This window comes from Bidens hawaiensis, unplaced genomic scaffold (genome assembly GCF_021521415.1).
Source record: "Bidens hawaiensis isolate Kalapana, Puna unplaced genomic scaffold, B.hawaiensis_p1.1 tig00025413_1, whole genome shotgun sequence".
NCBI classification, from domain to species: domain Eukaryota; kingdom Viridiplantae; phylum Streptophyta; class Magnoliopsida; order Asterales; family Asteraceae; genus Bidens; species Bidens hawaiensis.
Window position 1 is genome coordinate 101215 of NW_027494064.1, and position 27179 is coordinate 128393.

General features: G+C 36.9%; 3 protein-coding genes across 3 annotated transcripts; all 3 read left to right on the plus strand.

The window, feature by feature from the left end:
• The first annotated feature begins 9257 nt into the window (after positions 1–9257).
• Positions 9258–9857, plus strand: LOC143571581 (uncharacterized). The gene has a single exon (XM_077056967.1). It carries the CDS (start codon positions 9258–9260, stop codon positions 9855–9857), a length of 600 nt encoding a protein of 199 aa, XP_076913082.1.
• Positions 9858–21425: 11568 nt separating this feature from the next.
• On the plus strand, positions 21426–22190 carry LOC143571582 (uncharacterized). The gene has a single exon (XM_077056968.1). It carries the CDS (start codon positions 21426–21428, stop codon positions 22188–22190), a length of 765 nt encoding a protein of 254 aa, XP_076913083.1.
• Positions 22191–25750: 3560 nt separating this feature from the next.
• On the plus strand, positions 25751–26350 carry LOC143571583 (uncharacterized). Its single transcript, XM_077056969.1, has one exon. It carries the CDS (start codon positions 25751–25753, stop codon positions 26348–26350), a length of 600 nt encoding a protein of 199 aa, XP_076913084.1.
• Positions 26351–27179: the final 829 nt, after the last annotated feature.

Below are 27179 nucleotides of genomic sequence, written 5' to 3' on the forward strand. Positions count from 1 at the left end.
AAAAGCCCTATGCTTATTTTGTAAATTGTGTAACATTGATTTCAAATTTTTGAAAATAAAATCGGGTTTGGTATATAGGGATTGGCCATGAAAGAAGATGAAATCTATTTCATTTTCTAATTTCCGAAGTCTTTTGAAGAGGGAGGGAGACGGTGTGACGATATTAGGGAGAATGGAGGCGAGTTGCAGGTTTCCGGCGTGATGCGGCCGGAGAAGAAGGTCCATGTCAGCAAATCACTAACGGAGTTAACACCCGTTAGTCGCAGCCCGTTAAAAACAAATACATCAATAGTTGGGACGGTCAGCAGGCAAGTGTAAAGTTGGAACTAATATTTACCAATAGGCCATAGTTGGGATTATTTAAAACCAATATTCCTTTATACAATGACTAAAAGTTTACTCTAAACTCTGTCAAACTAAACCTTTTACACGTCTTACATATCTCAATCTCAAATTCTAGGAGACCGGATCTCGCGACCTTTTGGTTGGGAGTAAAACTTAACCTTTTACCTTACTGAATAAAATATTCTACCACACAGGTCATGGGGATATATATAGTTACATGAAAACCAAACAAAATTAACAAAAGCAAAACAAAATTTTGTAAACGATCGTTTTCAGTCATGTATCGATTAGGCGACACAAAAGTCATGACATAGTTAGACCACCCTCATTGGTAAACTAGCTTGGTTTGAAACACTATTTAAAAAAAGAAAAAAAAATTATAAAATTCATCTTAAATGGTCAAACCACTTGCTCCCACAACCTAGTTTGCCATCTTTCATCATGCCCACATGTCATTCATGCATTAGTTCAAATTTTAATTTATTTTTCCTTTTTTACATACTAATTAATTTTAACACTAAAATTGTTTTTCCTTAATAACTTTTAATAAATAAGTTTTAAAAAAAAATCTAAAAACGCAGTATTGTTTAGTTTTTTTTTTAACACACATGTATAAATTTTATTAAAAACATAAGATAGCAAAAAAATATGTTTTTATAATAAACTAAATATTAATCATTATTGATATACATTTGGCGATGATAGATAATTATGTAACTTTTATCATTTTTAAGTGTAATTTTATATTTAATGCTACGATTGTTATTTGTTTCTACTTTATTAAGTGTGTTTGGTGAATATTAATATTTATTAAAATATTTTTAAATTAAATATATATTGGTTATTTTTAAATAAAGAAATTATTTTTTATATTTATAAACACTTTTAATAAAAAAAACAACAATTATTAATAAAAAAATAATTACAAATTATATTTATTTAATAAAAAAGTATTAAAGTTTGGGTTGTTAATGAGTGTGAAAGGTTTGGGTTTGATTGGGTTGGGTATACAAAAGAGAGAGAAATTAATTTTTTAATAAAGTTTGGGTTGGGATGGTTTGTGAATTGGGAATGGTGTTACCTAGCTTTTAGACAGATACCCCTTTACATGTTAAACGAGGTATACGAAAACAATACATCTTTAATATTCTTCTCCATATCTACTTGGCAAAAGCTACCTTCATATGTAGAAATACAATGCGTGATTCCGGCCAATTTCCATTCCTCATCGTGTAAAAGTGAATTCAGTTTGCTGTAGGTTACCACCTTCGTCCATCCGGCCTCCACAGCTTCATCTCTGTCAAAAAATCCACCTTGAAAGGAGAAGCTTGCTTCGGAATTGTGATGATCATTTTTGTTCATAGTGTCCTCAGGAACGCATGCCATTTTTTGGAAACACACATGAAACGGAGTATGGATTTGCCTCGAAGCCTTGGTAGAATGTGGTTAAATGTAATCTCGCTCCGTCGCCATGGATGTATCATGTATGTATGATATGATATGGTTCTCATTGTAACTTGTAATCTTTACATATGAACCCTAGACTAAATGTAATTACATATATAATCAGTTAAACTATATATTACACTAATTACATAATTTAGTCTATTTTTTTTTAAACTTGTATCAAATTAATTAAGGCTAATAGACTTGTGAGTTGGGACACAACTTTAATCTGATACATCTTCTAAGAGTTGTGGCCGAAGTGCTGGGTTCAGCCACGCCGGGAATACCTCCCCGGGTGGATCAAGCCCGAGGAAAATCCTCCCGGTCGTCATGGCTACCCCGAAATCTTGGAAGAACAAAGAACAAATACATAGAATTTCAGGGTACTTGAGTTAGCTTATTCGAATTTGAAGAGTTGATACCTATACCTGAATTCGAATAACTTATTCCAATTTGAGTCAATTTCAGGTTTATCGACTTATTAAGGAAAAGATTTATAAAAACAATGAGACAGTTTTAATTAGAGTATTGCAGATTAGGGCGATCCACCAATGTAAAGGTTTGCAAGATTGTTTTAGTAAGGATCTAATGGAGAAAGCCAAAAATAAAACTACAATGATTCTCATAGTCTTATTCATATTCATGAAGAACATATTCTACCACCATAGGTGAGTAAATATAGTTACACAAAAACCAAACAGTATTAACAAAAGCAAAACTAAATTAGCTAGCTAGGTTATCTTAAAGATCGCGATCGGTTAGGTGACTCAAAAGTCTCAACATATTTACCTTGTAGAAGGATATGCCCATAAATCCAACTCGAAGCATACGAACACGATACATGTTTTATTCTCTTCTTCAAATCTACCTCGCAAAAGCGACCTTCAATACTAGAATGCATGATCAAGTTTCCATTCCTCATCATGTGCACCGGCACCTTCTCAAACTCGGTTAAAAACGACTCTAGTTTGCTATAACTTGCTACCTTTGTCCATCCTCCATATCCATCCTCATCCATCTTTCACAAACAACTTTCCTTGATTAATGACACAAACAAGTGAATGCATCCTCTTACAACCGCGAGGCTGCAAAGGCCTGGCCGTGCATTCCCGAACGATGGAGTTGATATTGATATTTCTGAGAACTTTTCGGTCTCTGTGTCGAACCTTATAATTTCATACCGGCTTGACTGATAATGCCACTGATTCAAACCACACTTGTATTCTCTCAAAAAGTAGAGCTTGTCATTCAACCAAATGCTCTGACTCCAATGATCATAACTCCACCACATATCATACTTCGAACGCCCAAGTTTTCTCCACGAGTCGGATTTCAACGAGTATATATAAACACCCGCGGCGCCTACTCTTAGAAGCCTGTAGTCATCATCTAAAGAGGTGTAATACAAACCTAACGCTCTAATCATGATGCGGTATTCACCTATACACAATCTACTACACTCTCCGGTCAACGGATTCCATAACTTTAGACCTGAGTAATATTCCCCACCAATTTGGTTCATCTTTATGCCTACACATACCAGTCCATGAAAAGAACTAAGAACTTTGATAGTTGTTGTATCACTTGTTTCATATGGCAAAGGGGGGGGGGGGGGGCAGCGGTTAGACCGTCTTTAGGTGATTCGCAGTCGATGGTGAAGAACTTGCATGGCCCTTTGTTAGATGAAAGGAGAAGCTTGTTTGGGTTGTGAAGATCGTCTTTGTTTATGTGGTCAAAGTGCAAGTTTCTAAACATTGGTGGTGTTAAGAAAGCATACCATTGCTTGGAAACACACTTGAAACGGAGTATGGATTTGCCGGGAAGCCTTGGTAGTATTTGGTCGAATGTGATTTCCGGTGGAAGCTCCGGCATCGGCATGATATGATATGATATGATATTGTTAGGGTTTGTCCACCTTGTATATATATCAACAACCTTAATAGGCATGCACCCAAGATCGGTTGTAATCTAATTTAAATATTAAACTAGATATACATTAGTACACAATTGATCAAAATTAGGTGCATAAATGCAATGACTCAAACTATACTTTATTCTAATTGCATAATTGACTAATTATACTTTATTATTCAATCAAACAATGAATAGTGAGCTTGTTGAACACGTCCAATTAATAGTTCTGTGACTTCTATCCTATATATGATAGATAGTGGCATAGGCGCATATCAATCAAAAAAGAATTAACTGAAAACAAAATATTGATTAGGTTAAAAACAATTAATTATAGGCCATTCAAAAAAATTTCTCCTATTTTCGGCAAATATTACACGTACCTCCATTCCTACCGGCACCTAAATTCAGGGGTCGTTTTTGAGAACAGTGAAAAAATTTTGAACCGAAAGCGAAAAAAATTTGAGTCTTAAATTAGTTGAGTAATTTAAATAAGAATACATATTTTTTTTTCAAAAAAAAAATATATATAATATTTTAATTAAAAAATAAAAAATTCAAGCCTATCAGAGTGTCGGGTTGGCGTCTATCGACCGCCCGGCCTGCCACATACGCGGCCTTGCCTAAATTACACAAATTTACCTCATTGCTTGATAATGAACCCAAGACCTCCCACTTACGAGGGTTTCACCTCAACCTTGCATGTGAGCTATTCCCACAATAATAGGCCACCTCAATTCTCCATTCATCGTAGTCCACACCTGCGTTAATGACGAATGTTCTATATAGAGTCCTAGCCTTTCATTCCAGCCTCGGGAAAATTATATGTAGAATTTCGGGGTACTTAAATTAGCTTATTCGAATTTGAAGATTTGAAAACTATACTTACCGTTCGAATAACTTATTCGAATAAGGAAAAGATTTATAAAAAAAAATAATACTAAAGAAAGAAAACTAATATATATACTATTTTCCTAAACTTTTAAAATAGCACATGCATAATTGCAAAATCAACCTAAAGAGTTTCAAAGTGAATTGTGTTTCAAGTAGGTTAATTGAATAAGATATAAAATAAACCGATTAAATCTAAATTTTCAGATTTGGATTTTGATTTTATGCTGATCTGATTTGTTTAACACTTAAAAAATTTTTGAGCTTTAGTTTATGTGACATCCCTCGATTTCGGGTCAAATTGTATTTATTTTGTATTTGTTTTTATGTTGTAAACTGACCCGATTTATATCCCGAACATTTTAAATATTTAAAATATTGGATTTTATGTTACTAAAACATTCCCGCTTGTCTAATTTGAAAAAACCCCTTTTACGGATTCGAAAACGGACTTAAAACGCCCACGATACATCAAAAACGAACTTCCGGACGCGAACCGACGTGCTGACCAGCAGCAGATCAGCAGCCCCATTTTTTTTTTTGTGACTTGTCTTGACCCCTCTTGCATGCAAACCTTGATATCACACCTCATGCTTGACCCTTTCAACCCACCCTATATATACACCCTTATCCCCTTCATTAATCCTTGCTCATTCATCTCTTTCTCTTCCAATTCTCAAGCATTTAAAGGTGTTTCTTCATATTTTTTTGGCAGTTTGACTTTCCAAAGTCAAACTGACCATAGTCTTACATTATAATCAACTTGTTAACACTTATTTATACTTGAAGATTGTTATACAACATATATATAATATCACCCTTTGTACCTTCGGTGGGCATTTCTCCGGTCTCGGTCAGTTAAGTGTCCGGCCCATAAGACAAAGTTACATGGAGGACTCGTAGTAGTCCTTGATTATATATATTTTCCGCATCTAACCATCAAACTTGTTATACTTGTTTAACTTCTGTTCATCTTAGTTCTATTTTACATTTTGAGTTTCCATGGTTATGGGTTTGTAGAATCTAACCTCGGTCATATCCCGAAACAAGATCCGAACCGGAAACCGAACTTTTGTTTAAAGACTTTGTTGTTGACTTTTTGTATGTAAGACTTTGGTATTATTATTTATAAATTATTTTACAAGTTCTATGATGTTTGGACATGTGGTAACCATTCTTGGCCTTATTCCAAGATAAAAAAAAACCGAACCAAACCGAACTAAACCAAGTCTACTCGCTTAAGACACACAAGTGTGTTTTTAACCATTAAAGCTTATATATTTCTTTAAAAATACTTTATAAACTGATTTTAATTATTTTCACAAAGTACTCGGAATGTTGAATCCAACTTGATCCTATAACAAAGTTTGGACCGACTAAACCGAACACTCGCTTAACGGACGCTAAAACAATAGAACTACATACTTGGTTAAGTCTCTTTAAGATTTATTGAGTTATCTCATACATTTATTATTTTGGGAAAGTTGACTTTGGGTTTGGTCAAGTCACCAAGACCTGAACCGACCACCCGAACACTCGTTAAAACCCGTTTTAGTATCTATATTATAAAGGGACTTGCTTTCTTGCATTTTTACCCACCTTATTACTTAACATAGGTTGAGTAATATTAAGGGCTAGATACTTTAACTCGGTTTCGAGCAAACTTACATTTTTTAAGGACTATTATTATAATTTCTTAAATATTTACATTTTAAACCTTAAACTTTAAATTGTTTACATTTCTTATCATTTATTTTCGTTTAAAGACTTCCAAGACAACTTTTCTAATACAAGACTTCTTCTTCTTTAGGCTTCGTTCGTTAAACTCATCGTTCCGGTTAATCTCTAAATCATCAAATCTTTCAAGTTTATTACTTGAACGTGAGTACTTTTATCCCCCGTTTTCACTCTTTTATATTTTGGGGGTGACATTGCAAACTTATTCAAATCCAAATGATTTATACTTGAGTCTTAAACCACAAACTTTATTGTATACTTTACTTAAATAAATGCTCGATTTGGTGATTATATGCTTATATGCTTAAGTGCTAATATGTTTACCGCTTTTGGATGGTTGATTCATAAATCTGAGTATATCTGGCATCCCCTTATAGAAAGGTGTCGTTAATGTATTCTTATTAACGATTTTATACCAAATCCGAGTATATCATCCCCTTATAGAAAGGTGTCGTTAATGTATTCTTATTAACGATTTCATTTATCTAAATTGTTGCTATTATTTATTTTTTTGTATACAAGTTGTGGAATTTCATATTATATATCTATTGTTCAAAAAAACTATGAAATTGCTCACCAACCTTTGTGTTGACAAATTCTATTTATGCAATGTTACAGGTTTTATTTTAGGTTGACTCGAGGACTTGAAGAAAAAACGTTATCGAGACTATTAGGATATTAGCAAAACGAACAATATATTACTTACTATGATTTGAATTCGGTTATTGTATGAACAAGTTATAAGTTATGTGACTCTTTGTGTTTTTATGAATTTAAATGAGTTGATTAAATATTGTCACTTAATAGTGTCGTGTGCGATGAACAATCGGTTGCGCCCCGACGTTTCCGTCAATGGTCGGGGTGTGACAGTTTAAGTGTTAAAACATGCTATTGTGTTATGTTATTTGTGTCGTCGAATTATATAAGGCCTCGATTCTATAATAAGTGTGTCAAGGAACTTAAACAACATGACAAATATGTGATTTGGTAACGTTACGATTAAACCAAGTGTTAATTAAGGAGATGGACATTGGCCCGTGCCCTCACCCTCCACATGGGTCCATCTGGGCTATAAAGCGGCTTTCGCGCCATAGCTCTTGTGGGCTGTGGCATAAAAGGAACACCACCTCATTTGGAGGTTGGTGATGTGGAAGACACATTGTGGTGTGGAAGACCCTGGCGCTCGAGGCGTCCATAACACAGTATTTTAAAAACTTATCTTAATAGTTGATTATATGAAATAAGATATGGCTTATTGGTTTAATGATAAGAAATTAGATCAATTGAGTTAGTAAATCTGATTATACAATTTCAATTGTAATTAAGGGCTTAATACTTATAAAAAGTAAACTCGTTGAACACAAGAGTTCTATAATCCATCCCTCTGTTCATGCATAACATAAAGAGGTACCAAATCCCACTATATAGAAATTTGTTTATCATGGCATTGATTTTCTCTTTGGGTAGATCATGGATTTTCACATCCGAAGAATGCCCACACCGGGCGACTCAATATTTGGGCTTAGGCCTGGATTTATCCGTTCTATTAAGATAAAATGGCGTGGTTGTCAAAGGGTGGCCTCTGAGGCTACGGCCTGTGTCCCTGCTAAAAATGACACGGCGAGGCTATGACAGCCATGTAATTTCTAGTGTTATGTTGCAGGTTGCAAAAACGTAGCAACATTTATTAAACAAAATGTTTCGAGTTACCTGCATGACTTCGTTATTATTTGGACCCATGAGAGTTATGCACATGATATATACTTGTATGTGCACACCACTGCACTGACCTGTTGCATTTTACAAACATGGTACATGTTTTTGTTCACAAAAGAAGTGCACGCATGGTTCTGCTGACAATTAGGACAATCCACAATTTACAAATTCTTCAATATCGTATGTTAGTATTTTAGTGTAATTGGATTAACTGGTCGATCAATTTAATCATAATAAACATTAAGCAAGTTCGAAGATGTGCGGAGTGCATGCTTTCTTTAGTTTACTATGATGTTAGGGGCGAAGCCCCTAACGAACAAGGGGTCTGGGGACAGCGCCCCCTGTTGCGGGGTCCTAGGGGCGGCAGCCCCTAGCAGGGTCCAAGGGGCAGCCCTTAGTGTAATTAGAAAAATGAATTTTATGATTATGTCACACATAATCATAAGTTTAATTTGGAGTTTATTTATTAACGAATTTTGAATTTTGAATAGATAACTGCTTAAAGCAATTATCTAACTTGAAAACTGCCCTAGTGATAATATATCGTTCATGTTTTGATTGACGCTTCCTCTGGTTCATCTTCCTCACAAATTCCATATGAAATTCTTGTCAAATTTTGAGTTTTATCCGATTAAAGTGTTTTGGAGAACCACCAAAATAACTTTTAATCTGAAAGTTATTACGCGACTCTCTGAATTATCCAGGTTGCTATTTCAAATCACCAACATCGTAAAGGTTTGCAATATTGCTTTAGTAAATCATAGTCCCACAAATATAAACTTACTGAGTATACATAGTTACATTAAACCAAACAGAATTAACAAAAGCAAAACAAAATTAGTTTAAGAGGTTGGTATCAATTCATGTATCGATTAGGCGATACAAAAGTCTCGACATATTTACCTTGTAGAAGGATATGCCTATATATTAGCAACCAAAATATTTTGTGAATATTCTATTGTATTATTTCCATGTTTGTGATCTAAATTTAGGGCACAATTGACGTTTGCATGTAACTATATATGTTTACTATGTGAAAAGAATAGGCAAGGAATTTCATCACATTATTAGCATACTATCTTCCAATATGGTATCGAGCTATTCTTTCTGTTTTCAACCCTAGCCGCCACTGCACGGCTGCACCTTCATTCTTCGATCCTGCAACTTCTATTTCTTGTTTTCTTTCCACTATCATCTTCTCCTAATCACCAATGACATCTATTACCCACCCTGCTCTCACAGTCACCAACATACGAAACTTTATCCCTATTACCCTCGAACTCGATAACGGACAATATACATCATGGGTTGAACTCTTTACAATTCACTATACCTATTTCGAAGTCTTAGATCATATTGTCACTCCCACTGCATCCTCTTCCTCTACAGAAGACAAAGGCAAAGAGAACAAAAGCCGTGTCTCATGGGATCTGTTAGATGCCATTGTCAAACAATGGATATACAGCACGATATCTAATGACCTTCTCATGACTGTCATCAAACCAAAAGCCACCGCGAAACAGGCTTGGGACGCCATTGCTCATCTCTTTCAAGACAATCAAGCATCACGAGCCATAACTCTGAAAAATCGCCTAATCAACACCAAGCTAGAGTCTTTTCCCAATATTTTTGCCTACTGCCAAGAATTAAAAGTCATAGCAGATCAATTGGCAAATGTGGATGCGCCAATTTCTGATGCCGATTTGGTATTGCAGATGGTCACCGGGCTAATAAACACCGAGTACGATGCGATTGGTATGTTCATTAGTCAAACCATACCATTACCAACATTCTTCCAGGCCCGATCTTGACTAGCTCAGGAAGAAACAAGGAGGACAGGTCAAGCATCCAACTCAGTTGGCGGCACTGCCTTACATACCACCACAAGCACCCCGCACTCGCATCCATCCCGTGACTCCTATAACCGTGGTTCCCCTGGTTCGGCTAATGATAATTGCGGTTCCTATGACGCGTCTCAGCGAGGAGGCCGTGGTCATGGCTCTCGTGGTCGGGGTCGTGGTAGGTCACGCGGAAGAGGTAACCATAGCCAACATAGCCCTATTGCTCAAGTCAATCAGGGGACTTACCCTCCATCGTACAACACTCAGTGGGGCTATAACTCACCATTGCTTCATACACCTTACAACACTTGGCACACCCCACCTACGCCTCACCCTACTGTACCTGCAAACAAGCCAGCCACTAATCTCGGACCCCATCTCCAACCCGGTATACTTGGCCCACCACCACCACCACCACCACAAGCCCACTACACCCAATATACAAATGCAAATTAATATGTTCCCACCAATATTGAGCAGGCAATGCACACTATGACGTTGAATCCGGACCTTCAATGGAACCTTGACACGGGCGCCACCAATCACATGACCAACACAACAGGTACTCTTTCCTCTTATTTCAATAATTGCATCTCGAATAATATTGATGTTGGCAACGGGTTTCAAATCCCCATCCTCGGGACCGGTTATACCAAATTCAACACCGCCTATAAACCCTTACACGCCAATAATATCCTTTATGCTCCTAATTTAATCAAAAACCTTTTGTCTGTCCGTCGCCTTACTATTGATAATATGATATCTATTGAATTTACCCATTTGGTTTTCTTGTGAAGGACTACCTAACGCTTATCCCTATCCTCCGCAGTAATAGCACCGGTGACCTTTACCCGCTATCTCTGACTACCGACACCAAATTCACCAGTCCCTCCACATTTGCTGCTTTATCATAGGACCTCTGGCACAAAAGACTAGGGCATCCTAGACATGATTTATTGCAATTTTTGAATAAACAACATACTATTTCTGTTGAACAACCTTATGTTAAATGCATATGTCAGTCATGCGTTTTTGGAAAACATGTTAAATTACCATTTTTAGACTGTATATCTATTACGCATCTTCCTTTTGATATTGTGCATAGTGACTTATGGACATCTCCGGTACTTAGTACCGGTGGTCACCGTTATTACGTGTTATTTCTTGATGATTTTACCAATTATTTATGGACATTCCCTTTAACAAACAAATCCCAAGTTTTCTCTATCTTCCTTAATTTTCATAAATACATACTTACACAATTCAACCTTCACATAAAAACTTTTCAATGTGACAACGGCACCGAATACAACAATCGGTCATTTCATGATTTTTGTTCCAAACATGGTATGTCATTCCGTTTTTCCTGTCTTCACACCTCATCTCAAATGGTAAAGCCGAACGAAAAATACATTCCATTAATAACATTATCCGAACCCTCCTCACTCACGCTTTCGTACCCGAAAATTTTTGGCACCATGCTCTCCAACTAGCCACCTACCTTATCAATATCATACCAAGAAAAACTAAACACAATCACACACCTACTCATCTCTTATATCATAAATATCTCACATATGACCATCTTCGCACTTTCGGTTGCCTTTGTTACCCACTTCTACCCTCCACAACCATAAACAAACTGCAAAACCGCTCCTCCCCATGTGTTTCCTAGGCTACCCCTCTCACCATCGGGGGTATAAATGCTATGAAATCTCCACCCGAAAAATCATCATTTCTCGGCACGTGAGTTTTGATGAATCAATCTTTCCTTTCGCCACACTAAACAAACCACATCAATCATATAAATTCCTACATTCCACTCTATCGGATTCTGGTCCAACCTTCTGGCTCATTTATCCCACTCCCCAACCCACAACTACTCCACAACCACCTTCGGCCACCAACCCTCAGATTCACCTCCATCATGTCAATCTACTAATTCTTCCACAACCCAAACCCAACCACCCTCAATCCCCTTAGCCACTGACCACACGGTTCCAATCACACAAGTTCAAACCCCACCTACCCATACTCCACCTTCTACGTCACCTACACCTGACCAAATTTCCTCACATTCTACACCAACTTCCACACCACCCTCATCCCCTACTACCACCTCAACTACTAATTCTACCACCGCTTCCCCAGACACTCACTTTTTCCACCTGCTCGCACCATGACCACTAGAAGCATGACTGGCATCACAAAACCCAAACCCATATTCAATCTCCATATTTACACCACTCTCGAACCTATTCCTCGTAACCCAACCGATGCTTTAGCCAACCCGGTTTGGACCCGTGCCATGACAGATGAATTCAATGCTCTTATTATAAATGAGACGTGGGAGTTAGTACCACGTCAACCACATATGAATGTGATTCAATGCATGTGGATTTTTAAACATAAAACTAAATCGGATGGTTCTTTTGAACATTATAAGGCTCGCTTAGTATGTGACAGGAGATCTCAACAGGTGGGAGTCGATTGTGATGAGGCATTTAGTCTGGTTGTAAAACCGGCAACCATTCGAATCGTTCTAAACATTGCCTTGTTTCATGGTTGGGATATAAGTCAACTGGATGTAAAGAACGCATTTCTTCATGGGAATCTATCCGAAACAGTTTTCATGCATCAACCAATGGGTTTCCGTCACCCTCATTTACCCCATCATGTATGTCGCTTTAAGAAATCGTTATATAAGTTAAAGCAGGCCCCACATGCATGGTATCAACGATTCACCGACTACGTGACCACTTTGGGATTTCATCAAAGTTCGTGTGACCACTCGCTTTTCATTTACACACACGGACATGAAACCGCTTATCTCCTATTATATGTAGACGACATTATTCTCACTACGTCATTACCTGTGCTAAAACAAAAGATTTTGTCATGCCTTTCGGGTGAATTTGCTATGAAAGATCTTGGACCACTCAGCTATTTTTTGGGCTTATCCGTATCCCGGGATCCAAATGGCATCTTTCTTTTGCAAACAACTTATGCATCCGATATTCTGAAACGTGCAAATATGGAACATTGTAACTCGGTACACACACCCGTTGAGACTGCCGGTAAACTAAGCATCAACGACGGGGATCTTCTTGAAGATTCAACAATGTATCGTAGACTTGCGGGAGCGCTTCAGTACTTGACATTCACCCGCCCCGATATCTCCTATGCTGTGCAGCAGATTTGCATGCACATGCATGCTCCACGCACGGCTCATATGCATGCCCTTCGTCGTATTCTGCGATATATCAAAGGTACCATCACAAAAGGCTTATACATGCATCGTGGCTCTATTTCTACATTAACCTCCTACACCGATGCTGATTGGGCAGGATGTCCAGACACTCGTCGTTCAACATCCGGCTACTGTGTTTACCTCGGGGAAAATCTCGTGTCGTGGTCCTCAAAGAGACAGTCCACCGTTTCTCGCTCAAGTGCTGAAGCAGAATATCGCGGAGTAGCAAACGTCGTTGCCGAAATATGCTGGATTCGAAACCTTTTACTCAAATTAGGCTGCCACCCATCTGGAGCCTCCATGGTATACTGTGAATGTTAGTGCCATTTATCTTTCAGGTAATCCAGTTCAACACCAGCGCACCAAACGTATCAAGATTGACATCCTTTTTGTGCGAGAACATGTTCAAAAGGGTCAAATTAGAGTTTCACATGTCCCGTCTCAATATCAGTTTGCCCATATATTCACAAAGGAATTGCCTCGCGCCTTGTTTGACGACTTTCGTTCCAGCCTAAGCATTCGTGACCCTCCACCTTAGACTGAGGGGGTATATTAGCAACCAAAATATTTTGTGAATATTCTATTGTATTATTTCCATGTTTGTGATCTAAATTATAGGAACAATTGACGTTTGCATGTAACTATATATGTTTACTATGTGAAAAGAATGGGCAAGGAATTTCATCACATTATTAGCATACTATCTTCCAATACTATACATGCTGCTCAAGGCATACGAACAAGATACGTCTTTTATACTCTTCTCCAAATCTACCTCGCAAAAGTAACCTTCATCTCTAGAATGCATGATCCAATTCCCATTCCTCATCATGTGCACTACTGGCTCCTTCTCAAACTCGGGTAAAATCGACTCCAGAGTGCTATAAGTTGCCACCTTTGTCCATCCTCCATCTCCATCCTCATCCGTGTTCCACAACTCCATCCGATCGGTCAAAGAACAGTTCTTGAAAAACGTTACAAAGAAGTGAATGCGTCCTCTTACAACCGAGAAACCACACATCTGTTGCCGTTTTTTATTGTAGCATTCTGGAGCTTGTACGCTTCCTCTCACAACTGAGATGTGTGAAATTATATTCTCAAAAGACGGAGTTGTTATCTCTGTGAAATTTTCCGTCTGTGTCAAGCCTTATAATTTCATATCGAAACGTCAACAAAAACGAATCCTGGTATTCTCTCAAAAAGTAGAGCTTGTCATTCAACCAAATACTTTGACTCCAATGCTCATTCCTAACTAACTCGACCACATGGTCCTTTGGATGCCAGAGTTTTCTCCACGAGTCGGATTTCAACGAGTATATAAAAAAACCTTTGGCTACTCGTACAAGCTTATAGTCATCATCCGAAGAACTATAATACAAACCGAATGCTCTTCCTCGACGCATGTAGCGCTCAAGTTGTCCACCAAACTTAGACAATGTCTTGTACTCTCCGGTCAACGGATTCCATAACATTAGATCAGAGTAATAATATAATGGCTTATAATCATATGGTTACAGCCTCCTTATACCAAGACATACCAAACCATGACAAGAAGTGAGTACGTCGATCGTTGTACCGTAGGTATCAAACGGCAAAGAGGGGCAAGACATTAGACCGGCTTTAGGTGACTCGCAGTCAATGGTGAAGAACTTGTATGTCGCGGTAGATAAAACTAGAAGCTTGTGTGGGTTGTGATGATCATCTTTGGCTATGTGGTGCAAGTGCAAGTTTTTGAACGTTGGTGTGGCTAAGAAAGCATACCATTGCTTGGAAATACACTTAAAACGGAGTATGGATTTTCCGGGAAGCCTTGGTAGTATTTGGTCTAATGTAATCTCCGGTGGAAGCTCCGGCAACGGCCGCGACCGGATGGTATCAGGGTGGAGCTCTGCCGCCATGGATGTATGTATGATCTTAGTTATCAGTTAGGGTTTTGTCCACCCTATATATCAACGATGAGCCCAATTCTCATGTAATCTTTACGTAACAAAGTTTAGAAAAATATCTATATCATATATAATATGAGACATCGATAAATATAAGAAACCTATATTATAAGAGTTTCACAAATTAATCAAACATATAGTACAACCACTAATTAATCAGGGGTGCAAATGAGCCGAGGCGCTTCGCTCCCGAGCTATTCAAGATCAGCTTGTTAAAAGGCTCGATTGAGCCCGAGCTCGAGCCTAATAATAAGCTCGTTTAATAAACGAACCCGAGCCGAGCTTCACTTATCGGGCTCAAGCCGGCTCGCGAGCCTAAACGAGCATGTCATTTATATAATTTTTTAAAATTTATATTTAATAATTATTAATTAATATATATTATGTTATGAAAAAATTAAATAAAAATAACTAAATAATATATATTATTTTGTACATAAAATTATAATTGAAAAAACTATATAAAAATAATTATAATTATATAAAAAATAATTATTAAATAGTAAACCAGGCGAGACCGATCAGCCGAGCTCGAGCTTGAAAATCTACTCACGAGCCAAGCTTGAGCCTAGTCGAGTCGAGCTCGGGCTCGGCTCGGCTCGTTTGCACCCTACCAACAATGCATCTAGGATAATGGTAAATTTGTCTTAAAAAAGTCAAATACGGTTAACTTTAATTATTAAATGATAGTTACAACATTTCTTTAACGTTACTCAACTTTTATAAATTTTAAAATATTTGCATGTTTGTCCCCACATCTTTAACCCTCTATTTGACAGCGTTATTTAATTTTTTTATTTCTTCTATATTTTTAAATATATTATATGTTTTAAAAACAATTGATATGAACATACTGTTGCGACATGCTTGTTTTTGTTTATGTTTCGATGCAAATTTTATTCAATATCAAGATTTATGTTATAACATACAAGTTAGCGGAGCATTAACGCATAAGTCAAAAAAACATTATTTAAATTTAATTTGTTTTCGTTCTTCAATGATAGTTACATTAATGATACTTTAACTTTACATAACTTTTGTTATTTCTATGAATGATTATATATTTGTCCCATAATATTTATCCACAAGTTTGATAAGTTTGTTATTACTAATGAAAACCTTTTCAATAAAATATAAAAACTTTTAAAAAGCTACAAAAATTAGTAACGAACGTTATAAATGGGCCAATTATAACTCTTTTATTATATGTAGATTATAAAAAAATCCCAAAATTGTTGATAAGTCCAACTCAATTAACATTAAGCATAATGCCTATATAAAAATTAAATAAAAAAATAGCCAAAAACAACGACGAATCATTTCTTTTCTATCGACCAGGCCTAAACTATTGCCTCCTTCTTTGTCAATTCAGGCCCGAAACAATTACGATGTATTTTTGTTATGATAATGATACTTTGTTATTCGAATGACCAAGCAGACCCATCCGAGCCCGGAAACTTTGACGCCAGAAAAACATCGAGCACTGAAAAACTCCGTCACTGGACAGAAAAAAATTCTGACTCCGTCACTGGACAAAGTAATCGAGGAAAGTTAGAAGAAATACTATATATGTAATGGTTAGTATATAATATTCTCTCGTGGGTTAATACACTGCAATTAAAAAAAATAAAGTCATGCAACTTAATTACACACTTAATTTGAGCATCCACATAAGAGATTCTCAGGGTGTTTTTAAAAAGAAATAGGTGATGCAAATGAGAGAGGTTATTATGTGAAGGAGAGAGAGTATAATAAGATTCTTGGTGAAGAATACTTCAAAAATATGTTTGTGAGGGGAAATGGATGAGAAAGAAAAGAGAAGATAAAAACGAGAGTATATTTTTGTGAGACCAAATGACATCTGTCACATAAAAAACGCTAACAAAAACACCCTTATTAGTTATGGTCTTAATGGTGTTTTGATAGGAATATATATAGTATTTTCTTCTTTTTGAATGTGGGTTATAATAATAATAATAATTGTGTTTAATCCACTGATGGTATTGGTGAAGATAGTGTAATCTGAGTCGACCATATATTGAAAATATTTTAAAATAGACTATTTCGGAAAATTTTTTTCCTACGTAGTTAATGGTTCAAATTTCACACTGAACAACTAATGCATCATAATCTTGTTTGTATGTTTAAAGGGCTAGTCGTTATAAAAAACCTTGTATTTACCATTTCTAATATATACATATATATATAATCCACATTTAAATACCATTTTTCCCATAATAATTATACTTAACTTTTGGTAAACACAACCTCCGGCCACACAAGCCTAATCTCCCATTCAAAAGAGGCGGGAGTGACCACACGGGTGTCATTTTCTCAACCAGATAAGTGCTTAACACCAAATTAAATGTCAATATACTATGTGAGACTGTGAGTATGTGCCTTTGTTTTGTTTAATAAGTAAGGATAAACTTTTATTATTTATCAACAGATCATAAACAGAGAAAGACATCATATGTTAATTAAATAATTAGTTTAAAAAATTAGAAAAAAAGCATAAGCAATGATTTTATCTTCTAAGTAGTTGCAAAGTATATTTTTATTTATGGTTTTTTAAGTTCAAACTCTGACGTTGTTTTAGTTCAAACTTGGACTAATGACTTAAATAACAAGAAGGCGTGTCAAACCTATGAAGGCCCCACACATCACAACCAAGCGTGATTATGGGAAACACTTAATAAAATGAAGTACGTAGTATGACCGATTAATTATGGAGCATATTTTATAAGAAGGGGAATCTTATAAATAAAAAATCAAACGTTATGATTGGCTAAGGTGTTGTTTGTTTTTTCAGAGCTAAAATGTCTACGGTCTGCGAATCACATCCGCAGATTTTTGTAGAAAAAAAGATGGATCAAACCTTTGCAGTCAGCAAGAAAAAGACTGTTTGTTTTTTAATGTTTGAAGATTGCTAAAATAAACTGATGGTGGTGTGTGAACTGCGGGAGTGAGTGGTGGTGTTGTTGGATGGTGATAGTGGTGGTGGTGGCGGTCGGTTGGTGGTGGTAGAAGGCAGTGGTGGGTGGCGGTGGATGATGGTGGGTGGCGGTGGTGGTGGACGATGGTGGTGGCGGACGGTGGGTAGTAGATGGTGGTGGCGGCAGACGGTGGTGGTAGGTGGTGGAGGACGGTGGATGGGTGGTGGGGGTGGACGGTTGTGGTGGCGAACGGTGGGTGGTTGATGGTCGGGTATGAATCTTGTATGTTATTACTTTAATTGTATAGTTTTTAATTAGTTTTTCTTTAGAACTATGGTATTTTAAGTGTGCTTTTATATTTCATGTCATTGAGTATTAAAGATATTAAGTTGAGACATTTACGAGTATGCTTTGGAGTCTCGGGAAGATCGGGTTCGATTCGCGTGTGATTCGGGTTTAAATAATAATAATAAAAAGTAGTAGCAGATTTCTAACAAATGTTAGAATGAATGTGCAATTATTAATAGTTAATTAAAAGCACATGCTATGTGCATTCACGTTTGTGTTTCGTGATGCCAGGTACAAAACAAGAAATTAAATCAATTAATATGAGCTTATAATGAATGGAATCAATGAGTGGTGTGAATTGCATACGAGACCTACAACAAATGGGATTGTGGTAGTTGGGTCCCACTAATTCTATTTAATTGGACTCTATATTAATTAATCATGGTGGGCTGAACTGCATGTTGGGCTGGTGCACGGGAATTAAAGGATTTCACATAATAATTAGAGGGGTCGTAAACGGTTACGAACGGAAAGAGGCAGAGAGAAAAGAGATTGCAACTAGGTCAAAAAGAAAAGAAAGAGAGGTGACATATTTTTTATTCACCTTTCAATTAAAATCCATGTTTATGGCGAGTGAAGACCAAATCATCACCATGAGCGGCTAGTCTCCTCGAATCATACCCGGTATGTAAAGTATTGTATTTGTTCAGGTTTTCTCATGTTTTAATAACTAAATATTTTGTAATTATTGATTGTCGATCTATGAACATTGATGTTTGGTATTATTGTACACTCAGTCGGTTTATGTTTATTTCGATCAGAACGATTAGTTTGCCAGTTGTTGTGATATGTGTTCATAGGGTTATATTAATTAGTTTGAATATGATAAAGCATACAATTGCCCTTAGTTGAGTCACACTGGCAGGGACCGTTTGATAACCAGTGCTGTGTGTTAGCGATTGTTGATTCCTAAGGTTTAACTAGTTGATTAACCAGATTTGATTATTAATAATTAATATGTTAAATGACATGAGATTACTGTTTGTTATATGCTTGAGCCCCGGGTGTGATTTGCTTTTGTGAATTGTTTGAATTTTAAAATAATTCCTTGTTTGACATTAAAACTAAATCATTGCTAGTGTGATCAGCACTTTTGTTAACTACTTCATAATTTAAGGAATTGATTGCACGTTATACTGACCACATACTCCTGCTGGATACGATACTTGACTTACCCTAGCTACTTAGGTTAATTTAGGTTTTTGCATGACTCAAACGACGGCCATCAGTGGTGGTGGTGGATGGTGGGTGGTGGTGGTGCACAGTGGGCGTCAGTAGGGTGTAGTGTTTTAACCATCTACAGACCTTAGAACATCTCAAAAGTGGATGGGCCAAGTCTGCACCAAGAAGAGCTTGTGCAGACTTTTTTAATGAAACGTTTTTGAGTAAACAAACAGTCTACATTCGGTGAAAAAAAAATTCACGTTAATTATGTTGTTCCGGATTTTGATACACTAAAATAACCGAATAAAACTAGTTGTTCATAGTTTTTGCATAATTATAATTATTAACTTAATAAATGGTAACCAAACTATCCTATATTTAGCAACTCTTCAGAAATAATGGATTATGAAAGCTAAATAGCTTTAAAAGAAAGTGTTTGCATCTTATAGTTATATTAACAAGATATAGGAAGTAATGCCATGGGAGAATGATACTATTCAATGTCAAAATCAGTGACATTATGAGTGAAGCCTTTATGTTACACGCCAAGATTGTTGTTAAAGCCATCACAAATGAAGAATCCAAAGACAATATATATTGTTCAAGAATTGGTGGGATCTTACAAACCTTTGGGATGAGTCTGACCAAAGACAAAGAGAGTGCATTCAAAGTTAAGAAAGAGCAAACCAACCCTCATGAGACAATTGCATGCAAATATCTTATCAAGAGATTCAACAGAGATATGAAACTAAATTGTATCTTAAGATCATACAACCAAGAGGCAACCAACCTGATTTAAACTTGTTAATGAAGACTTTAAAAAAAAATAAGAAAAAAAAGGCAAGCACAGGCTGAACATGAAGACAGACGATCTACCATTTGAGTCACAAAGCGAATTTCATTTTCATGATATGCATTAGGAAATCTTTATTTTCTAGAGACCATAATACAATCAAGGTTGTGCGGTTGTTCAATATCTATATATTAAAAGTCGGCTTCGGTTTTGTTTATGTTAGTATGTATTTAACTGGATTTGGTGACTCATAACCCGCTTATTTTTTTATACTATAAAATTGTTTCTTAATTATAAATAATACCTTTTTTTTATTTTTTTTACACTGATCCTTTTGAATTGGGTTTTGCAATTCAAAAGGGGGTAGCGGCGCAGCTTGTTGCCCGCTTGCCTTCTGTTTTGTTGTAATCTAAACATTAATATATAGGATCAGTGTTTTTTCAAAAAAAAATAATAATAATAATATCTTTTTTTTAAATCAGATATTGATTTTTATTATATCCCTATTTTATAGGATTTTTATATCAAATATTTAGTAAAATTAATTTATAAATTAATGAGATGTTATAACCCATTTAAAAATTATCTGGGTTTGGTGAGACCAATACCCGTGAATTCGGGTCAGCTGCATGAGAAACCTCCATTTACAAATAAATGAATCTGATGGTTTGAGAGAACTTAGGGAGCAACCAGAGAGCTTTTAAAGGTTTTGTTTATATATATATTTAAGATTAAGATTTTTATTAAGATTTAAGGTATTGATATTCTTATTATTATTAATTATTATTCTTATTTCATATATCATATATTTGTATTCTTGTAGACATGTGTTTGGACCTTGAAATTAATATTTTGACAAGAATATGAATAAGCTAAATGACACGGGGATATGCCATAATGAAGATGGCTATGCTTTGCCAAACCTATTCCCCTTACATTATTTAATTATATTATCAAATTTAAACTTAAATCATGAGCTAGTGCATGCACATTTTTAATGATATATGATATCTTTATATATTCCTACATCATATGCTTTGACTCCTTTTATACTCTTATGTTTCACAATCATTAACTCCAAAACACACACACTTTGTAAACATGGATGTCAACGATGATGATCATCAAGACCTAGAATCCCTCGAGACACTTTCCCTCACCGATTTCACCCTAACAATAGATGACAAATCCGATGATTCTCAAGATCATGAAAACCATCGGACTCCACCGTCACCAACTACAGAAGATTTATTTGAATTCTGTAGTGGCCAGCTTTATGAAGACAATATGATGATGTCCCATGCAAAAGATATCATCTCCGGTCCCAAGCTCATACCGACCAACGATCAACCAAATCATGATCAGCAAGCATCAAAAACACAAAATCAAAAGAAAAATATTCTTCATGCACGGTGTGAGTCAATGCGTGAGTTGACTAGCACCGGGACCACTACTCAGCTGTTTAGAAACAGCCAGTCTTTTGATTACAGGAAACTTAACAAGCATTCAAGGTTGAACTATGACACAACCGCGGATAGCAACCGCAATAGTTTGAGTAGCAAGTCATCTTCTGCAAGGTGGACGGATATCGTGTTTGCGCCTTTGAAGGTACCACACGAGATGGATCTTAAGGACATCAGGAACAGGCAAAACACTCAGAACACTTCAAAATCTATGTTCCCTACAAGCAGTGATTGTTTTGCGGTTAAAGGGGCTGGTGATCACCGGAAAACTTCATGGAGAGTTCTTGGATTCCTTAGCTGCAGAAGGTCCGGCAGCGTAGCACGATGGAAGCATAAGGTTAAAGAATTGAGACGTTGGTGGGCTTTCATTTTCACAGGAATATTACCGTATGGCACAAGGTGATGAATAATAATTGTATTATTAGTTGGACCTTCTGTTGTTTGGTTTAAGACTTTTGAGTACAATCATTATAAATCAATGCTTAAAGCCGGTATTATAACCCGGAATTTGGGTGCACTTTGTTTATATTATTGTGTTTTGTAAGCCGTTCTAAATTATTGTATGTGGTTATGAAGTAATAACACAAACTAAATCTGCAGCATTTTGTTTTTCTCTATAAATATCCCAAAACCATATTAGTTTGAACCATTCCAGCTAGCTATTTTGATAATTTCTAAAACAAACAAAGAGAAATGGGTATCACTGACAGATAAACTTCGGTAGTCCATGGGTGATTAATGATTAACAAGGATAGCATAACTTGGGGAAAGCCGGCATTCACCGAAGGATTATTGATGGACACTTGGTATTTTTTATGGGAACTTTTTGCCCACAGAAGATCGACCCATAGGTGATTCGTCACTAATTTAAGGATAAGATTTCGGTCTAGGCTTTTCTGTCGTTTGTCAATGAGAGTTCAATTTGCATCAGGTACTTCTGTTAATATTATATCGCTAATTTGATGATAGGATTTTGGATAAAATTCTCGCCCAGCCTTTTCAATTGTTTGTCAATGAGGACCCATTGGCAACATATACTTCCATCCAGTAAGGTTTTCGAACATGGTAACAAAGTTTACTTTAGCCGATTATGTCTTTCAAACCTAAAATTGCAATGGCAAATCAACATTTGTTGGAATTGTGGTCTTGAAATTAAAATATGACCCATTGGTACACACATCTAAATAACACTAAACGGAATTCTTTTGTTGAGGAGTTCTGAGATTAATTAAAATAGAGTAGGTAATTGTTTTGATAAGCCAACGGGATTCCCCAAGACGATCTTGATCGATGTGCGCACATAAATGGTAGTTTATCTATAAGATTTGGAAGTGTAATTTAGTTTATCTGTTTTGTGGCTTGTTGTCTCATAATGAAACGTTATGGCTCATTGTGGCTTTGCAGAACTAAACTAAACACTATACGATAAGACACATTAAGGCTGAAGTGTACGAACAAGCCATCATAAGCGTGTATATAACATCAAAATGAATTATCATAGTGTAATGTGACTCTGTGCAATCAAAACCGACCCACTAGTATGTTACAAGATCTGTTACCGCCAAAAATTGTACCATTAATTAACCGCAAAACCCAAACTTTTAACATGGACGAAGTTTTTGTTGACCTTTGTTAAAATTTCACTAAAATCAAAGCCATGAAGGACTGCATATTAATATATTATAAACAATTATGCTAATTTCAGTACGAAAAATAACCAATAATCGCTTTTTCCGTTAATTTCGGTTCGGTTTAGTCGGTTTTCGTTTAAGTTAACGGTTCAGTTATTGCTCATCCCAATAAACAAGAGAAGAGAAGAAATGACTATCTTTGGATGATTAGCATGAAAAAGGGGGACATCGAATCCCAATTTGTTTAGTTTCTGCTGCTTGGCTACGCTGGTACAAGTTCCAGATACAGCCCTACCAATTAATAATAACTAGTGAGTGAATTAAAAAACCATCGAATTAATTGATTAATTAAGCAGTAGATAATGTTTAACCTAACCTAACCTACCATCCTTGATTGATGAGATGTTGAGCAACAAACTCTCCAACGTAACCCATGCCCAGTATAAACATCCGCCCATTCTCACTTTCACTATTATTATTACGAAACGCTGCAGCAGGAGATAATCTTAAGTACCTGTTTTCCGACACTGGATTGAACCGGTATTGGAAACTGCCACTCGTGCCAGGGGCAAATCGTAACACTTCCATAACTCCGCAGACTCCTGGATCTAAACTTTTATATAATCACATATTCCCGACCCGGTACTATCTGATCCGCGCCGGATCCGACCCGGTCTAATAGCCAATCATATCAGGAACTAGTTCCTACTTGTCCTGATTTTTGAATTTTGTTGACCCAACCCGAAACCGAATTCGGTTCCTGAAATTATCCAATTTGTACACCTCTAGAAAATCATGCATAACATAAAGAGGTACCAAATCCCACTATATAGAAATTTGTTTATCATGGCATTGATTTTCTCTTTGGGTAGATCATGGATTTTCACATCCGAAGAATGCCCACACCGGGCGACTCAATATTTGGGCTTAGGCCTGGATTTATCCGTTCTATTAAGATAAAATGGCGTGGTTGTCAAAGGGTGGCCTCTGAGGCTACGGCCTGTGTCCCTGCTAAAAATGACACGGCGAGGCTATGACAGCCATGTAATTTCTAGTGTTATGTTGCAGGTTGCAAAAACGTAGCAACATTTATTAAACAAAATGTTTCGAGTTACCTGCATGACTTCGTTATTATTTGGACCCATGAGAGTTATGCACATGATATATACTTGTATGTGCACACCACTGCACTGACCTGTTGCATTTTACAAACATGGTACATGTTTTTGTTCACAAAAGAAGTGCACGCATGGTTCTGCTGACAATTAGGACAATCCACAATTTACAAATTCTTCAATATCGTATGTTAGTATTTTAGTGTAATTGGATTAACTGGTCGATCAATTTAATCATAATAAACATTAAGCAAGTTCGAAGATGTGCGGAGTGCATGCTTTCTTTAGTTTACTATGATGTTAGGGGCGAAGCCCCTAACGAACAAGGGGTCTGGGGACAGCGCCCCCTGTTGCGGGGTCCTAGGGGCGGCAGCCCCTAGCAGGGTCCAAGGGGCAGCCCTTAGTGTAATTAGAAAAATGAATTTTATGATTATGTCACACATAATCATAAGTTTAATTTGGAGTTTATTTATTAACGAATTTTGAATTTTGAATAGATAACTGCTTAAAGCAATTATCTAACTTGAAAACTGCCCTAGTGATAATATATCGTTCATGTTTTGATTGACGCTTCCTCTGGTTCATCTTCCTCACAAATTCCATATGAAATTCTTGTCAAATTTTGAGTTTTATCCGATTAAAGTGTTTTGGAGAACCACCAAAATAACTTTTAATCTGAAAGTTATTACGCGACTCTCTGAATTATCCAGGTTGCTATTTCAAATCACCAACATCGTAAAGGTTTGCAATATTGCTTTAGTAAATCATAGTCCCACAAATATAAACTTACTGAGTATACATAGTTACATTAAACCAAACAGAATTAACAAAAGCAAAACAAAATTAGTTTAAGAGGTTGGTATCAATTCATGTATCGATTAGGCGATACAAAAGTCTCGACATATTTACCTTGTAGAAGGATATGCCTATATATTAGCAACCAAAATATTTTGTGAATATTCTATTGTATTATTTCCATGTTTGTGATCTAAATTTAGGGCACAATTGACGTTTGCATGTAACTATATATGTTTACTATGTGAAAAGAATAGGCAAGGAATTTCATCACATTATTAGCATACTATCTTCCAATATGGTATCGAGCTATTCTTTCTGTTTTCAACCCTAGCCGCCACTGCACGGCTGCACCTTCATTCTTCGATCCTGCAACTTCTATTTCTTGTTTTCTTTCCACTATCATCTTCTCCTAATCACCAATGACATCTATTACCCACCCTGCTCTCACAGTCACCAACATACGAAACTTTATCCCTATTACCCTCGAACTCGATAACGGACAATATACATCATGGGTTGAACTCTTTACAATTCACTATACCTATTTCGAAGTCTTAGATCATATTGTCACTCCCACTGCATCCTCTTCCTCTACAGAAGACAAAGGCAAAGAGAACAAAAGCCGTGTCTCATGGGATCTGTTAGATGCCATTGTCAAACAATGGATATACAGCACGATATCTAATGACCTTCTCATGACTGTCATCAAACCAAAAGCCACCGCGAAACAGGCTTGGGACGCCATTGCTCATCTCTTTCAAGACAATCAAGCATCACGAGCCATAACTCTGAAAAATCGCCTAATCAACACCAAGCTAGAGTCTTTTCCCAATATTTTTGCCTACTGCCAAGAATTAAAAGTCATAGCAGATCAATTGGCAAATGTGGATGCGCCAATTTCTGATGCCGATTTGGTATTGCAGATGGTCACCGGGCTAATAAACACCGAGTACGATGCGATTGGTATGTTCATTAGTCAAACCATACCATTACCAACATTCTTCCAGGCCCGATCTTGACTAGCTCAGGAAGAAACAAGGAGGACAGGTCAAGCATCCAACTCAGTTGGCGGCACTGCCTTACATACCACCACAAGCACCCCGCACTCGCATCCATCCCGTGACTCCTATAACCGTGGTTCCCCTGGTTCGGCTAATGATAATTGCGGTTCCTATGACGCGTCTCAGCGAGGAGGCCGTGGTCATGGCTCTCGTGGTCGGGGTCGTGGTAGGTCACGCGGAAGAGGTAACCATAGCCAACATAGCCCTATTGCTCAAGTCAATCAGGGGACTTACCCTCCATCGTACAACACTCAGTGGGGCTATAACTCACCATTGCTTCATACACCTTACAACACTTGGCACACCCCACCTACGCCTCACCCTACTGTACCTGCAAACAAGCCAGCCACTAATCTCGGACCCCATCTCCAACCCGGTATACTTGGCCCACCACCACCACCACCACCACAAGCCCACTACACCCAATATACAAATGCAAATTAATATGTTCCCACCAATATTGAGCAGGCAATGCACACTATGACGTTGAATCCGGACCTTCAATGGAACCTTGACACGGGCGCCACCAATCACATGACCAACACAACAGGTACTCTTTCCTCTTATTTCAATAATTGCATCTCGAATAATATTGATGTTGGCAACGGGTTTCAAATCCCCATCCTCGGGACCGGTTATACCAAATTCAACACCGCCTATAAACCCTTACACGCCAATAATATCCTTTATGCTCCTAATTTAATCAAAAACCTTTTGTCTGTCCGTCGCCTTACTATTGATAATATGATATCTATTGAATTTACCCATTTGGTTTTCTTGTGAAGGA

Bases quoted from the DNA above. Each gene is read 5' to 3' on its own strand.
- LOC143571581 (XM_077056967.1), top strand. From the start codon at position 9,258: ATGACATCTATTACCCACCCTGCTCTCACAGTCACCAACATACGAAAC.
- LOC143571582 (XM_077056968.1), top strand. From the start codon at position 21,426: ATGGATGTCAACGATGATGATCATCAAGACCTAGAATCCCTCGAGACA.
- LOC143571583 (XM_077056969.1), top strand. From the start codon at position 25,751: ATGACATCTATTACCCACCCTGCTCTCACAGTCACCAACATACGAAAC.